The sequence below is a fragment of the Silene latifolia genome, chromosome 5 (assembly GCF_048544455.1).
Source record: "Silene latifolia isolate original U9 population chromosome 5, ASM4854445v1, whole genome shotgun sequence".
Classification (NCBI taxonomy): Eukaryota; Viridiplantae; Streptophyta; class Magnoliopsida; order Caryophyllales; family Caryophyllaceae; genus Silene; species Silene latifolia.
In genome coordinates this window covers 58,410,789-58,427,098 of record NC_133530.1, presented here as the reverse complement: position 1 = coordinate 58,427,098, position 16,310 = coordinate 58,410,789, and the positions used below count along the sequence as shown (strand labels likewise).

Sequence of the window (16,310 nt, the reverse complement as noted above, 5' to 3'; positions counted from 1 at the left end):
AATTAATCTACTTAATTAACACAAAGATCAAACTAAAAATAAAAATAATCAATAAATAACTATTAAAAAAACAAATTATGAATTTCGAAAAAAAAAAAACAATAATGATTTTCGAAAAAAAAAAAGGAAAAAACGAATGAACAGACTCCCCTCCCCTTCACTCCATTTCCCTGGCACCCCCCCTCCCTTGCAACTCCGCCTCCCCCGCACTCCCCATCTCCCCGCAACACCCCACCCCTGCAACTCTGACCACCGCCCTATCATGACCAGCCGACCATTCTGACCTGACAACCCTCCCTCCCCCGCACTGCCCTTCTCTACTCCGACCACCGCCCTGCACCATACTCCTGCTCCGACCACTGTCGTCAACCATACCCCTGCACCGAACACCACAGTCCATCAAACAAACCACCATGTCGTCCACCATCAACATAATTGATTATAAACCCAATTTTAGGACAAAATAATTAATAAGCAATAAAAAAGTTTTTAATAATTGCTAAACAAATTAGTATTACTTCATTAATTGAAGAATTTGAAGAATTGTAATCCATTGTTCAAGTTTTAGAAAAATTAGGTTTTAATTTTAAGGAAAATGGTATATAAAAAACCTAGTTTGTTTAGATTTAGGAAAAGGGTAGAGTATGGAAATTTTATGAAAAAAAGTATGTGAAAGAGTAAAAGGCGTATGTGAAAGAGCAACACCGTTTAAGAATCTGCCTACAGTACCCTCGATGTTCCATTTTTTTGCCGATGTTACAACCTAATTTAGCGGCCATTAAATTCAAGTTAAGTTTTGATCACATGGCAATAAATTAGTAATTAAAAATTAAAAATTAATAATAAATATGAAATAAAAATAAAAATTCGAACATTTCTTATGGTACCTGTAATACTACGGATTTTATAGGCTGGTACTCGACCGAGCATGGCCTACTCGGTCGAGTAGAGTGTGTCGTGTAGCTTGTTTGGCTACTGCCCAGGAACACTCGGCCGAGTATGCTAAATACTCGACCGAGTAGAGGGTACTCGGCCGAGTATACTTTATACTCGACCGAGTATCCGGTCTGTCGGGTATTATTTCCGCGGTTTTGATTAAAATGATTAGAGATTATTTATATAATCGTTTGTCAGTTTCTAAAGGCATTATCTTCCAAAAACATAAACTACGTTTCTTCCACTCTAATCATCTTCATCAATTCCAAGGCAAAGGTCATCAATTGTGGGTTCTAGCACCATATTCCGTGTCAGTCGTCATAGTAAGTGTCTTATTTTTATTGATCTATTGTTGTCCTTATAAGTTAGCAAACCCTAGTTTGGATTAATTTGGGGGTTTAGGGTTTGCTCATCATATATGTGTTGATTGTTGATTACCATTGTTGTAGGAGACGATGTGGTATTTGTTATGCATTTATATGATTGATTGCAGCATAGCGGATTGCGAAAAGGTAGGGTTTCCCTACTCAGTTTACTGTTAATTGATTTAAGATTATGATTGTACTGTGTATGATTGTTATCTGCTGATCATCGGAGGTTGGGTGTTGTGGTGACGGTGTTGATGTGGTTGTGTTGTGACGGTTGTGGTGTTGTGACAGTTGTGATGCTGTGTGTGTGATTGTGGTAGAGTCACTTGCGGGAGTGGCTTCACACCCTAGTTCGCCCTCCGTGGAACCCGTCACGGGAGGGGATGTGCACATTAAGGGACAGGGATTGTTAGTCGCTCGTTGATGAGCTGGACTAGGTGGGGATGGGCTGCGGTCACCTACTGGCGGCGAGGATTACCTATTGCGATGGGTAATCTGGCAGGGCTACACACTTCGGTGTGTAGTCGGTTATTGAGTGAGATCGGGAGACCGGGGATGGAGGATGATCAGCCGGTTACACTATTTGTTTGTCTTATTTGAATTATGCATTAACTGACCCCGTGTTGTTGTTTTGTAAAACCTGCGGTGATCCATTCGGGGATGGTGAGCAGATATGACAGGTAATGCAGATGTTTAGCTATGGGACAGGACATGGGGAGTCATCACTTCGAATCTAGTTTTCGCCGTTACGAGTTTAGCCGTCTTTGATTTCAGTTGTATTGAAGTCCTTACACTTTTAGTTTGAGTTGGTCTGAGATAATGTATTCGCTAACTCTTTATACTTTAATAAATGTTGTTTGGAATTTGTAACTTTGATATACTAAACTCGGGAAACCGAGATGGAAACAGCCTTTCATGCTTAGGTAGTCCTTGGTAAGGTACCTTGGTATGAGGGGGTGTTACAAACCCCGTGTTGTTGTTTTGTAAAACCTGCAGTGATCCATTCGGGGATGGTGAGCAGATATGACGGGTAATGCAGATGTTTAGCTATGGGACAGACATGGGGAGTCATCACTTCGAGTCTAGTTTCCGCCGTTACGAGTTTAGCCGTCTTTGATTTCAGTTGTATTGAAGTCCTTACACTTTTAGTTTGAGTTGGTCTGAGATAATGTATTCGCTAACTCTTTATACTTTAATAAGTGTTGTTTGGAATTTGTAACTTTGATATACTAAACTCGGGAAACCGAGATGGTAACAGCCTTTCATGCTTAGGTAGTCCTTGGTAAGGTACCTTGGTATGAGGGGGTGTTACAGTACCCATGTACTTTGTACATTTTTCCCAGATGTCCCTAAGTTACAACAAAAGAAACATCATGTTCAACCATTATAACTCACCACCCAAAAAACTAACAAATTTATGGATTTAAGAAGACTTTATGTAGAAAATAAATCTTAAGTTAACGAACTATGTTAACTCAATAGAAGAAGCTCGACAAATGTCCAACATGGTCATGTTTGCTAAAAAAAAGATTTGAAAGATAAAGTTATTGATGACATGAAAACAAAGATGAAGATTTTGTCCAAGCTCTTGTATTTTAACGTAAAAGTAGCACTGATTATGTACATGTTGATGTTGAGTAAGAGTAAATCAAGATGACGCATAGAATGATAGCAAAATGATCTCCTTTTCAAGCTATTGCAATGCTCAAATCAAGAGTGCAGTGGGAAAAGTGTATCAATTCAAGGGTACCATAAGAAAATTATTCCATTTTAGGGATATCTAGGGATGAATGTATAAATCATAAGGGTACCGTGAAAATTGTGAAAAAATTTATTTTTTTCGTCAAATGATGAATATTAAATTAATTTTCTCTACGATGTTAATCAATGATTAATATTGTCACATAATCAAAACTTAACGTCCATTTAACGACCATTATATAGGGGGTACCATGGGCACAAAAATGAAAACTTAAGGGTATCATAGGCAGATTCTTAAAAGCAGGGTACCATAGAAAATTTGACAAAATTAAAGGGTACCATGGGAAATTTCTGTAATTAGTATAAAGATGTCAATTACTCCGTATTTAACATACACAAATATAATATACGGAAAATTCACGTGGTACCCCTAAACTTTGCCACTTAGCATTTGGTATCCAATAGTTTAAGTTTGTTTACATGTTACCTTCACGTTTGATTTTTATGCACAAAATGTCCTTTTTTGTCGCTCTAACAAACTTCAATTCAGCATAACTCATGCACCGAAATTCGGAATTGATCAAATTTTTGTTCTGCACATATTTTGTTGTCATAGGCTACGATTTGAGAAAAAAAAATTGCCGCCTGACATTTTGTAGGATTTTTTCTCATGAAAACCTAAAATCGAACATAACTTCGATCTTAAATTTTCAAATGACCATTTTTTGTTTTATAAAATTATAGATCTCGAAGAGGTAATCAATTTTAAAAAAAAAAATTGGCCAATTTCGATTTCCGGTCTACATTTTATGCTCAATTGAAGATTCGAAGAACGATGAAAAGAGCATGTCGTACTTGAAAATAAAAACTCAAGGTTATCAAGTGCACATACTTAAAAAGTTGGATACCATGTGCAAACTGACATAGCTTAGGGGTACCATGGGAAATTTCTGTAATTAGTATAACTCTTATATTTTGGAAACTATTAAAAAGATAATCAAATTAAGCTAGATTTCCAAAAAATATAATATTCCATAATTATTTCGATTTGATTCTAAAAGTAATTATGTTGGTAGTGAAAAGAGTTGTAGTAACATTGGATATAGTAATATGATAGTAATCGCTCATTTGAACAGTCAAAGTAACAATATTAGCAGCGAGCGGGAGTAGTGAAAGTAATAGAAGTAACAACGGCAGTAGTGAAATTATCAATATTAATGCGGTAATGGTGAAAGTAATAATAATTATGGCAGGAGTAGTAAAAGTTACAGTAGCAATAACGAATATAATTAAAGTAACAATACTAACAACAAACGAAAATTTATATCAACAATTAGCTGACCAATCGATTTAAGTAAAAAACATTTATAGCATGAGTAGTGAATTTGTCTCATAATTTATTTCAGCATAATTTTAAGATATGTTGTCATAGAAAAATATATTAATTATAAATTTATAAATTATGCAACTTTAAAATAGTTTTATTTAATTGAAAATAAGAACTATGTACTAATACTAGTGTTTATCTTATAATAGTAGCCTAACAAACGTATTAAGCTTCCCAAAACATCATTTCTTTAAAATAGGTGCACATTGTAGAGATTTGTTTCAATTTTATAAAATAAATCAATAGTTTTTATCCCCAAATATAGTGTTCCATTGTGAGACATGTTATATCTATATTTAGACAAGACAAATAAAATTGAGTGGAAAGAAAACACATATACCTGTTAAAAAAAAAAACATTCATGGCCAATGGAAAAAAGAAAAAACAATAATTAGCATTTACATTGGCCATCACACAATTGATTTTCTTGTAGAAGTCACCCTTCATTTTCTCTACCTCTCTCTCTATTTTCATTTTTGTGTTCTCTCTTTCATCTTCTTTTTCTCCCTTTTCATTTCCTTCTATGTCACCCCTCGCTCGTCGTTCTTTGACAGGACGACGAAGAGTGGGTTAAAATCATTAGGACGATCTCACGACATTCGTTGCCTAAAAAAACCGAGGAATAAGAAAGTACTTTACTACCTTCTTCTTTCTTTGTATATATTGCGAATTTAATTTGTGATCGTACATACAATTAATTACCTTCAATAAACAAGACATTAAAGAAGAAGAAGAAGAATATCAACGTCAAAATGTCGGGTTTGTCGCCTTTTCAACTCTTGGAAATAAATCTAATATCAGCGCAAGACATAGCAAAGGTGTCACGAAACATGCGCACGTATGCGATTGCATGGGTGCACCCAGATCGTAAGCTCACAACTCGGGTGGATACTAGTGGCGGAACCAATCCGACATGGAACGACAAGTTTGTTTTTCGTGTGGACGGTCAATTTCTGAAATCGGATACATCAGCCATAATGATTGAAATATACGCTCTTCATTGGTTTAAGGATGTACACGTGGGAACGGTACGTGTTCTTGTAGGTAATCTAATACCGCCACAAACACGTTCCCTTAATCAAAACCACATTGGTATGCGATTCGTTGCACTTCAAGTAAGACGTCCATCAGGGCGACCTCAAGGAATACTCAACGTTGGTGTGACGGTCCTTGATAGTACAATGCGTAGTATGCCATTGTACACCCAGCTTAGCGCCTCAGCCGTTGGGTATCAACAATTGATGGGTCAGTATAATCAAAAGCCAGGCGGAACTAGCACCAATAAAGAATCAACCATGGTGCAATTGCGTCGTACTAAAAGTGAGAAAAGCACCATTCTTGACCTTGGTGATGACAATGATAACGATTTTAACCTTCCAAAGCCAAGTAATTCAATCATCAATGGTGCCGATATGGGGTCTATAATCGGCAAAAAGGGTAATAAATTGATTTACTATGATAAACCATTATCCATAGTAGACGGTGGAGATGTAGCGTCCAATCTAAGCCTAGCCGTGAAATTAAAGGCACAAGAAGGAAAAGCAGTCTCAATGCTTAGCTATTCATCGTCAACAAAGCGTGGGGCAGCCAGAAAGGCTGCCAATACTCGGTCTGACATAGGTGTTCCGCCATTGTTAAGGAAAGATTACAACTCAACAAGGGCAAATGGTAAAAACAATGACAAAAATGGTACAAAACCAAAGCACAATTGGTTACCACCAATCGATAACAACAATAATAATAACAAGAAGAAACAGGCGGATTACAGAGGTTACCCGATAACAAAGGACTTTGCAGCAGGGTCAGTATGGTCTGAATCAGAAGTGGGGCCGTCCCCATCAGAAGTTGCTGCTGCCATTGCTGAGGACAACAGGTACAGACAGTATGACGAGGGTCGAAGCTCTATAATGATGGATGAAAAAAGGAGTAATAATGAAAGCGAAGGAGTAAGAACGAAACTGGAAAGATGGAGAACAGAGATGCCACCATTGTATGATTATGGGTATACAACAGATAGTAGTAGTACCATATTTCCTGCAAAAAAACACAGTCGAAGACATACTGATGGTGGAGGTAAATTCTCATGTTTTAGCAATATTTGTGGCTTGGAATGCACTATAGTTTGTGGTAAAGGGGACACTAGTAACACCAACAAAAACAAGAAGGGTAATAGTAATAATAATAATAATGGTAAATACGTCGCTCGAGCTCCATCATTGGATTCGGTTTCGACATACTTTTGATTCTCTTGTTACGGAGTTGAATGAACGGGCCGAGCCTCAGCATGTATTGCAACTTCATTCTCACGATCATGCAAAAATGATGAAACCAATATATATTTGTTGTAAATTTTGAATAAATATGAACTTACAGAAACCAAGATTAGATGCATAAAATATTAAAGGTGATAGGTGCTCCATGCAAGCTCGTGTTTCTCTCCTTTACCTATTTTCTCAATTTTCAACATTTTATCTGAGACAGATACATTTTCTATTTCCTTTTTTTTTTATTTTTAAATTTAAAAACTCTGTAATATATTGTCTTCTCGTTTATACAGTTTCATAAATTGTATTTAATGAGAATGTTAGATTTTTTTTTTTTTTTGTGTTGTAAAATATTCGAGTTATTTTCTATTGGTTGACTAAAACAGAATATTTAGTGTCGATATTCTGCAGCGTAAGCTTATGGGTTCCTCTGTTTCTGAGTGACTTACAAACTCAGAATTCAGTAATTTAGCATATGCAAATGCGAACAAAAAATGGCTTCCTTTTTTTTTGTGGGGGTATATATCATGTGGTTTAACAAGGAACAAACTGGGACACCAAAGGATAGATTTACAAGGTTATGTATAGATTAGGTGCATATAACTCCATAGTTACAGCAACAAAAGTAAAATTGCCAGGATTGTGCATCAAGTTCTTCAACTGTTCTCCATGGCTTGTTTTGGAGCTATTTTCCTTAATCTTCTTACCTTTGGCCTTGAATGAGCTTTCGGCAAAATATGATAAATCTTACCTTGGCTCAAAATTTCAGAAGTGAAAGATCCCTACACCAAGTTCTTACTGCAGTTACCTTAAAAGACTTCTAAAGGCGTAAAATCTACCTGTTTCTAACTCTGAGCTACAATTGTAAGGAGACTGCTTTCAGAGACAAAAACACACCTATATACACCAAGTCAAAAGAAGCAAAAGAACGATGGCAAATCTAAGGATAGACAATCCAAAGAAATAAAGAATCACTTGACACGAAGATAGAGTACTTTATTTAAATTTTGGTACAACACACTGGTCTTACAACCCTTAATTTCTAGAGTAGTCAATTTCAAGGTAGTATATAGTAATAAGGCGCGCCATACAACGATACAAATGGTCTTCAAACTAGGATAACAAACGGTTGTTCTACATGCGTGGAGCAACAGTACTATAGGTAGAGAAGGACTGATTTAGATGCACAAATACCAATGAATGCCGCCTACCTTAATGCAAGAACTCTCTTGGATCAGTAACAAAACCAGTCAAGGCTGAAGCGGCTGCTGTGTATGGAGAAGCTAGATATATCTGCCCTTCTTTATGTCCCATCCTCCCAGGGAAGTTCCTATTCGTAGTCGAGACACACACCTACATGGCGGTTTCACAGTATAACCAGCTTCAGACAATTAAACCAGTGTAATGCTTATTACTTGACTAGAGAACGATCGAGTACATAATATGATAAGAACAAGGATCCTCGGACAGTTAAGTGACGGAACTAGAAGCCATGATGGCAAACTGAACTACTCCCTCCCAATTCTCCCATTATTAGAAACCTTCTAAAATTCTACAAAGGCCAAGAAATCTTGGGTAGAATAACCCACATTTTCCTTTTCTCTGCCTCTAATCCTATCTGAGAGTGGCGTTAATCAGTATCTTGGTCATATAATTCATATTCATTGACAAAAGAACCTTAAAAAATAGTACAAAAATCAGGCTTGGAAGGTTTAAAAAAATAAGGGGTTATGCTTACGAAATACTTCCAAGAGATTTGGGAACCATAGTACTAATGACAATCTGTGTGGCGACATCACTTGCGACTGTTGTATAAAAATTTTGAAGGTTACAGTGAGACTATTTCAAAGCAATATAGGCCATATTTATGGCACAAAGACCATAAACAATACCCTAATGATCTACTCTGTGATTCATAACTAGAATTAAACTGTACTCTACTGTGATGGGATTGTTTGCATTTCCAATGGAACCAAAATACCAAATAGTCTTTCTTTGACACTGGATTATGATGGAATATAGTAAAATGAGTCGCTAAAATGTGCCACTAAACTGGTTGAGCTTTTCATTTGTGAAGTAGCAATCATTTGATGCAATTCTAGAAGTAATTTATAGTATGGGTCATCCGGAAACAGTCACCGTCTCCCTGTGTTCACAGAGGTAAAACACGTGCGTCAGTAGTAAGAACCCCCGCCATTTGCAGGAACCCTTCAGTGATTACAGTAGTTGCTGATGCAAGCATGTTATGATACAGAACACACAGCAATCATCTCAAAGCACAAAATACAAATACCAATTGCTGAACAATACTTACCTGTGCTTCATTCATTCGTGCATATGTATCTCTAGGGCCACCAAGGCAAGCTCCACAGCCTGGACTGCCAGGCGTATCACAACCAGCCTCTTCAAATATCTGAGCACAGGTCTTGCCACCAGATCCAGGCACCGGAAGGGTGTATAAGTCCACCCAGACCTAATAAGTTTGTCAATAAAAAATTCATTACTCCGTTCAAGTTTGGATTTAAAGTTCTTAGGAACATTACAAACCTTCTGTGTAGCTGGAACAAGGAATGTGGGAACTTTGACCTTTTTTCCCTGAACAACAGACGAATTACTTAGAATACAAGTAATGCAACAAATTCAGAAACTGAAAGGGAATCTTAGGAAGTATGTTGAGTAGTTATCATATCATAATAGGTAAAGCAAATCTGCCAAGTCATTAAGGTAATTCTCACAGTTAAGATTACGTAATGTTCATAATTGCAATTATTGCATTCCGAAAATGAAATACAATATACTACACAATACAATGAATTCCCTCAGAAAAGGACGGAAGTCTAGTCATAAGAAAAGTTGGAAAGGGGGAGTAGACAAATAAGTATTGCTAGAAGTACATGTACTACAGAACCTCGGCATCTTCATGAAGGGAAAGACCCGAAGCGGAGAACAGACAAAGAATGAAAGGATATTAAAATTGCAATAAGAGATTCGGATAATTCCCTTGGTATACCCCTGAGCTTTGCACTTTTCACCAAATACCCAACTTTTGTCAAAAAAAAGTTTGACTGGTCATATCTCTTAGTTACGAGATTGAAAAGCAGTGAATTGTTTTCCTAAGTTGATTGACTTTAGGAGCTCTTCACTTTGAAAAACAAAATCGCGTTTTTCAGACAGGAGTTGCGACCTGTCAAAGTTTATTCATTCCAGAAACTTTGATCAACTATAATTTTCGACCACACATGCAGAAAATGAAGTTTTTTTTTTTCAAAATGATTGTGTTTTCTAGATCTACAATTTTAGAAAATAAATCACGGCTTTATGAACTCCTAACTAAGAGATATGAGCAGTTAAAGTTATTTTTTGGAAAAATAGGGGTATTTGAAAAAGTACAAACTTAAGGGGTACCATGGGAATTATCCCTAAAAGATTAAACCACGCCAAAACGTGTCAGTGCAAAAAAAAAAAAAAAATATTGAAAAACGTAGTCACGGTCAACAGCAAGTGAGGCTCTCAAACTGATTCTGGAAGTACCAGATCTTTGACCCTCATATCATTCATAGGAGCAGCTCAGACTCACATAAATCAACCTCAGGTAAATGGGAACGAAGCACTATTGTACAACATTGTAAAATAATTAAATAATAGCAGTACAAGCAATAGAAAAAAAAATTCTTACAGAAGCTAAAAACACTTCGGCTACAGCCAGGAAATCTTCTGTTTTCCCTCCAGTACAAGATCCAATATATACTCTATCAATTTTGACATCTTTGCATTCTCTTGCTAACGCACGATTGTCCGGAGAGTGTGGCTGCAAAAAGTTCAGGAGACAAGTAGTCAGCATGATATTTGTCAATGTTTCAATTTCTGATTCATTTGATTTGATGTTAATTAATTACCTTTGCCACTAAAGGTTCCAGCTTTGAGACATCAAAACGATATTCGGAGAGAAATCTGAAAATCTTCAAACTTAGTAAAAATGACATTCTGAACGGAATGGAGGAACTAACGTCTGTGAAGCACTGACAGAATTTGTTTATTTTTACCAATTATTTTGTGCAAAATATATATTAAAAAAAATCCAATCACATTGCTTTGCTTATCAGGTAAATGATTAAAAAGAGCCAGATTCCAAGCAAGCACTTGTCAAATGAATACCTAGCATCTCCATCGCTATAAACAGGCTCATAAGGAACAGTTGTCTTGCCCTGCACAAAGCAAGAAGGTCCCAAACTGTAAACATCAATGTCAAGAAGATAATTAACTACTATATTTAATATGTTAATGATAGGTCAGCCAAAAACAATTTGTGGTCACTGAATTGACCAAATAATTGAATAAACTACTGCTGAAGATGCCTTAAAAGAGTAAATCAACATTTGAAGCTAGTCAGACCTTTAACAGCGTCAAGTACATCTAACAGTGGAAAGGAGAAAATGTGCTGAGAAAATCAATGGAAAAACCCAAAATAAAAAAGATAAAAAAATAAACTGAAACACCATGATCCAAGTAAATAGTTTCCGTCACCGATTGTCTACCCAAATGTATGCATCACTAACAAGTAGACAAGGTGAGTCCTGAAAAGATTATACTAGAAAAAAGAGTTACACAAATACAAGTATTTTGCAAATAAACCTTGGTAACTACAAAAATATAGAATAGTATGGGCACATTGCATAAACCTCGAGGTATTTGTATGTGGTAGAATCAGCAGGGACGACACCGTTCTTTCCACCAGCTTCAACAACCATATTGCAAAGTGTCATTCTTTCTTCCATCTAGAAACACATGTGGCAATCCTTTAAGCAAGTGATATTAAAAAGTAAATTATTTTGTAGACAGGGCATGGAATTAGTGAGCATACTGTCAAACTTTCCACAGTGGATCCAACAAATTCCATTGATTTATAGGTTGCACCAGCTACTGATATTTCACCAATAATCTGCAAGCCATTTAAGTTGGATAAGAAAATAATCAAATTATTATCACCAATGTAACATCATCATGATTCAGGCATGTACAACATGGCAGACTAACTTGTAGAATCAGATCCTTTGCAAGCAAATAATCAGGCATTTCACCGTCCATTACAAATCTTAAAGTTGGTGGAACCTGCGACAGCAAAAAAGATGCATTAGTGGAAATGGTAAAAAAAATTGGTTGTGTTTGTTTTTGTGAAAGGATTTGAATGCCAGTAGCATACAATACCAAGGATAAGCACCTTCATGATAAAATATGAATTAACATGACATAATCTATTTTACTAATTAGATAGAGGGCTATTATTTGAAGATTATTTACACAATAAGGGAATGGGACCTACACAAATGCAACGGGGATCATATAAATATATCGCTTGTTCTTCATAATAAACAAATGAACAAAAAATTCTTTAGCGAGACTACTAACCTTCAACAATATTTTTCCAGTGCCCAAGACGAAACCAGCATCTGTATTACCTATTCCAGTGGCAAATTGCCCAAACGCTCCAGCATTACAAGTATGAGAATCAGTTCCCAGCAATACCTAGGCCAAGCACCCTCATGAGATTCATGTCAAGGCAACTCTTCTATCTAACAGAATACATAGTTACAACGACCAAGCACCTCTCCAGGTCTACAGTGACCCTCTTGGGCAAGAGCAACATGGCAAACTCCCTTGTAGTCAGGATTAACCTTGAAATCAGAGAGATCTGTTATATCATAAAAGTATTTGATATCTTGCTCCTTTGCATAATCCCTAAGGATATCAACATTTTGGTTTGCGCGTTCATCACTCGTAAAAATATAGTGATCAGGTATAATAACAATCTTTTCACGGTCCCACACCTACAATCATAAACAAGGAAATGCTTAGATTTTAAGACATGTGAAAGTACAAGTGCAACACAATCTACAATCTAGTACATGTGAAAAATTAAGAAAAGATTGAATGTCAAGACAATGCAAAGCTTCAATCAGACAAAGAGCCGTGCTTTTAAGGTGGTGGTAGTAGTAGTAGTAGGATATATTTTGAGCATCACAACCTTTCTCGAACAAAATATATTCAATAAGCTTGTGCCCTTGTGTTCTTGAGATCAAAGATTACTTAAATTCCATAAGAATCAAAGAACGGGATATTAGAAAGATATAAAGACAAACAACATTCCAAATATAAAAAGAGAATTCAGTGGACATTATAAGGGACATCTCCATATTCAAGAGAAGTACTCCGTAGCATACAATACAGAAATCTACTTTGTTCATGTAAATCAACCTTGAAAGACTCAATCCTTAGAATAATTAAGCAAGCACCCCTTCCACTGAAGATTACCTTAGCATTCTGCCCAAATTCCTTTTTGAAGATGCCGAAAGCACCAGGTCCACAAACATCATGGGTCATCAAGACATCAACATTTACCCACACATTATCGCCCGGGTTTAACTGCGTTTTTTCGGATGCCCGAGCCAATATCTTCTCTGTCATTGTCATTGCATTTTTCACCTATTACAAATATTTTGCCGAACCCACATCACAAAGTTAGTCAATCGGCAAATGAGGATGTCTTAAAAGCTCATGAAAAATAAAAATAATACTCTGTAATAATGTACAAGTATAATAAAACATGGCGAAAGCGAGAACACATATAAGTAAATGAGAAGAAGATTGTGAAATAATGGGAATAATAAATTGGGATTGCCGCATGTTATGTTTTATGACTAACTGCCTAAAGCTTGTTTGGATGAGGGGATTTGGAGAGAAAGGAAGGGAAGGGGGAGGGAGGGATACAAAATTCCTTGTTTGGATAGCAAATGGGGTAGGAGGGAAATAGAGGGGGAAGGATATGGAGGAATCCATTTTCCCTCCTTCAAGCCTAATCAAAATCCTTCCACCATAGGAAATATTTGGAGGGAAAACTCCACCTCTCCATTCCCCCCTTCCATTCCCTTCCCTTCACGTTTGCTCTCCAGACACACCCGCCCTGAGGTGTCTCAATTCATAAATGTGGATTAAACCCTATCTGACTATGACATCAAGATTATCAATGATTGGTATTTCACCATAAAAACAAGGCGCAGCCAATTTAGGGTGTGTTTGGAGGGAAAAGAAAGGAAGGGAGAGCAGGGGATTTAAAATCCCTTGTTTTGATAGCAAATGAGGGTTGAGGGAAATGGAGGGGAAGAGATTTGGAGGGATCCAATTTCCCTCCTCCAAGCCTAATCAAAATCTCTCCACAATAGGCAAGATTTGGAGGGAAATTGTATCCAAACAACCACACTCCATTCCCCCTCCCCTTCCCTTCTCTCCCTTTCCCTTCCCTCCTTCCCCCTCTCCTCCCTTTCCCTCCACTTTTGCTATCCAAACACACCCTTAGTGAATCATTAAGCTCTATTACAGTGTAATCCAAAACCAAATAGTAATTAGTGTTTGCCATAAGAAACACGTTCGGAAACCAAAAAGATGGAGGTGTAGGAGCACAAGTAATCATAAAACAGGTAGAAGAAGAAAGAAAATGGAGTGATTTGATCTAGTAAATCCCAAATTCTCTAATCAAATAGGGAGTACAAAATAGCTTGTAAAGCCACAAAAAATTCGAAAAAGAAAGAATGAAATAATAGATAGTGTAAATAAAAAGGAGGAAAGACAAACGGAGCCAGTAGCAGAAGGCGAGCGCTGAGATTGTTGTGGGGCCATCACAGAAACAATCCTCGTATATTTAGTAGTACTAATTTCCTTGGTACAATTTGATGAAGCTAGGAATTGGGGCAAATTGGATGAAAATGCAGAGATACCCACATCCTTCTGTTCATTAAAAATACAGATATACTACAAGTTATAGACATAATGTTTCGAGCTAAATGTACGTACTCCCTTCGTCCCAATCAACTAGTCCTCGTAGTAGTTAATAATTGGGATGGAGGGAGTATGAGATAATGTAAATTTCAGGATGATGAGTTAGAAGGAGAAAACAGACCTTTTGAAAGAAAGATGAAGATGGTAGATTAATAGCAGAAGATGTTGCCATTGTCATAGTTGTGCAGATGAAAAAACTTGAAAGTCGTCAAATTTTGAAGCGATTTTGGTTTGATCAAAACCACTGCAAACCTGGGTTTATGTATGAGACGAACACTTGAATGAATGAAGAGTAGGGCACTCTGCTACATAAGCTGGCGGCGAACAACGAGGGGTTAACTACTAGTCTAATGGTACAAAGGAAAAATGTCTTTTGTTTTCCAGAACCTACTCTATACACTATTACGGATGCGGACACGCACAACATTCCATAAGATTTATAGTGAAAATTGTTACTTACCACCTAGTATTTACCGTATTTTACAAATTATCACCTTATATTTCGTTTATTACAAATAACCATTTATATTACACTGTATATATCCAAACTCCAAACATATTTCATTCCCCGATTTATTCAAGTCCCAACTCGTTAAGTTAATATACTACAGAAAGACCAAGTTACCCTTATTTTAATTCACTAAAAGCCAAAACACACATTAACATCTAAAACTAAAAGACTAAACAACATCATTCATCACCAACACTCGAATAATTCATCCTCCTCCTCATCCTCCTCCTCATCAAATTGTCAATCAACAAAAAAAATGTCCATAATGAATTTGCCAGATTGTTTTTCCCCACCACCACCACCAACAACAACAAACTCAAAGCATCCCATGCCACCGCCACTGCACCACATCTACTCACCACCGCCACCCTTTGCACTGTCAACTCAGACCCACCATTTCATCGCGCCCCTAGATCTGCCATCCTCACTAGGGCTGAGAAAAATTATACGATACGGTTTTATATACGTATCTGATACGCTAAACGAATTAAATTATACGGATTTTCGGGTATCCGATACGGTTCTTTAAAAACCGTATCGGATAAGGATCGTCAAAATATGAAACCGGATATACGGTATCCATACGGTTGCCTTTTTTGTAGAATAAAATATTAAAATAGATACACAAATCACAAAATATCCAATACGTTGGTGATTAAACCTTACTAGTTTTAAACCCGTGAATTTCACGGGCTGTTTTATTGTCAAATGAACAAATACAGCAAATATATGTTATGAATCAAAGGAAAATTGAGTACAATTCGTATGCCAAGTGACTTTAACAAAATGATAAAGAGTAAACAACCATTTGATACTTTCATCGTATACCCTCACAAAGAATTAAAACGGCAAATAAATGATTGGACAAATGGAGTATAAAGTAAGAAGGTCACTCGTCTATCCTTATATTAGTCTTATAGTGTAAAAATTCATCGAAAAACAAACAACATGTGAAGCAGGGAAAATAGATCTTCACAAATCATAGAGTAAGATGGTTTGAACCGGGAGAAGGTCTATTTTTATAAAAACAACATTCATATTTTGATAATTAAAACTTTTGTATTTATTTAAGACCATCTGATATTACCATTTCATTAATTAGTCAGTCTAGTAATTATTATCATTATCATTATAATTCAAATAAAAAGACCATCTCACAGTATAACATTGTGTCATATCACCCTATAATTAGGTCAGTTTTAGTATTAGCTTATCTATTTGGAATAACAAATCGAGCAACAAAAAAGGCCTTATCCGGATAGTATTAGGACATCCTAATCATATTTCATCTTTGTCCTTCTCATCATCTCTCT

At 36.5% G+C, this 16,310-nt stretch overlaps 2 protein-coding genes across 3 annotated transcripts; one reads left to right on the top strand and one right to left on the bottom strand.

Annotated features, from left to right (window-relative positions):
• Window positions 1–4,830: 4,830 nt before the first annotated feature.
• Window positions 4,831–6,988, top strand: LOC141657447 (uncharacterized). Its single transcript, XM_074464696.1, has one exon. It carries the CDS (start codon window positions 5,145–5,147, stop codon window positions 6,633–6,635), a length of 1,491 nt encoding a protein of 496 aa, XP_074320797.1. The 5' UTR covers window positions 4,831–5,144; the 3' UTR covers window positions 6,636–6,988.
• A 643-nt stretch (window positions 6,989–7,631) lies between these two features.
• On the bottom strand, window positions 7,632–14,896 carry LOC141657446 (3-isopropylmalate dehydratase large subunit, chloroplastic-like). 2 transcript variants are annotated; one of them, XM_074464694.1, is made up of 14 exons: window positions 14,608–14,896; window positions 14,283–14,435; window positions 12,966–13,136; window positions 12,260–12,481; window positions 12,063–12,179; window positions 11,691–11,765; window positions 11,518–11,595; window positions 11,336–11,431; window positions 10,812–10,861; window positions 10,553–10,607; window positions 10,333–10,464; window positions 9,204–9,251; window positions 8,971–9,129; window positions 7,632–8,009 (listed from the first exon to the last, which is right to left on the bottom strand). In XM_074464694.1, the coding sequence occupies exons 1-14, from the start codon at window positions 14,662–14,664 to the stop codon at window positions 7,869–7,871; spliced, it is 1,554 nt and encodes a 517-aa protein (XP_074320795.1). In that variant the 5' UTR covers window positions 14,665–14,896; the 3' UTR covers window positions 7,632–7,868. The 2 variants fall into 2 exon arrangements, with proteins under 2 accessions (XP_074320795.1, XP_074320796.1); XM_074464695.1 differs by having other exon boundaries at window positions 14,283–14,432; window positions 14,608–14,835.
• Window positions 14,897–16,310: the final 1,414 nt, after the last annotated feature.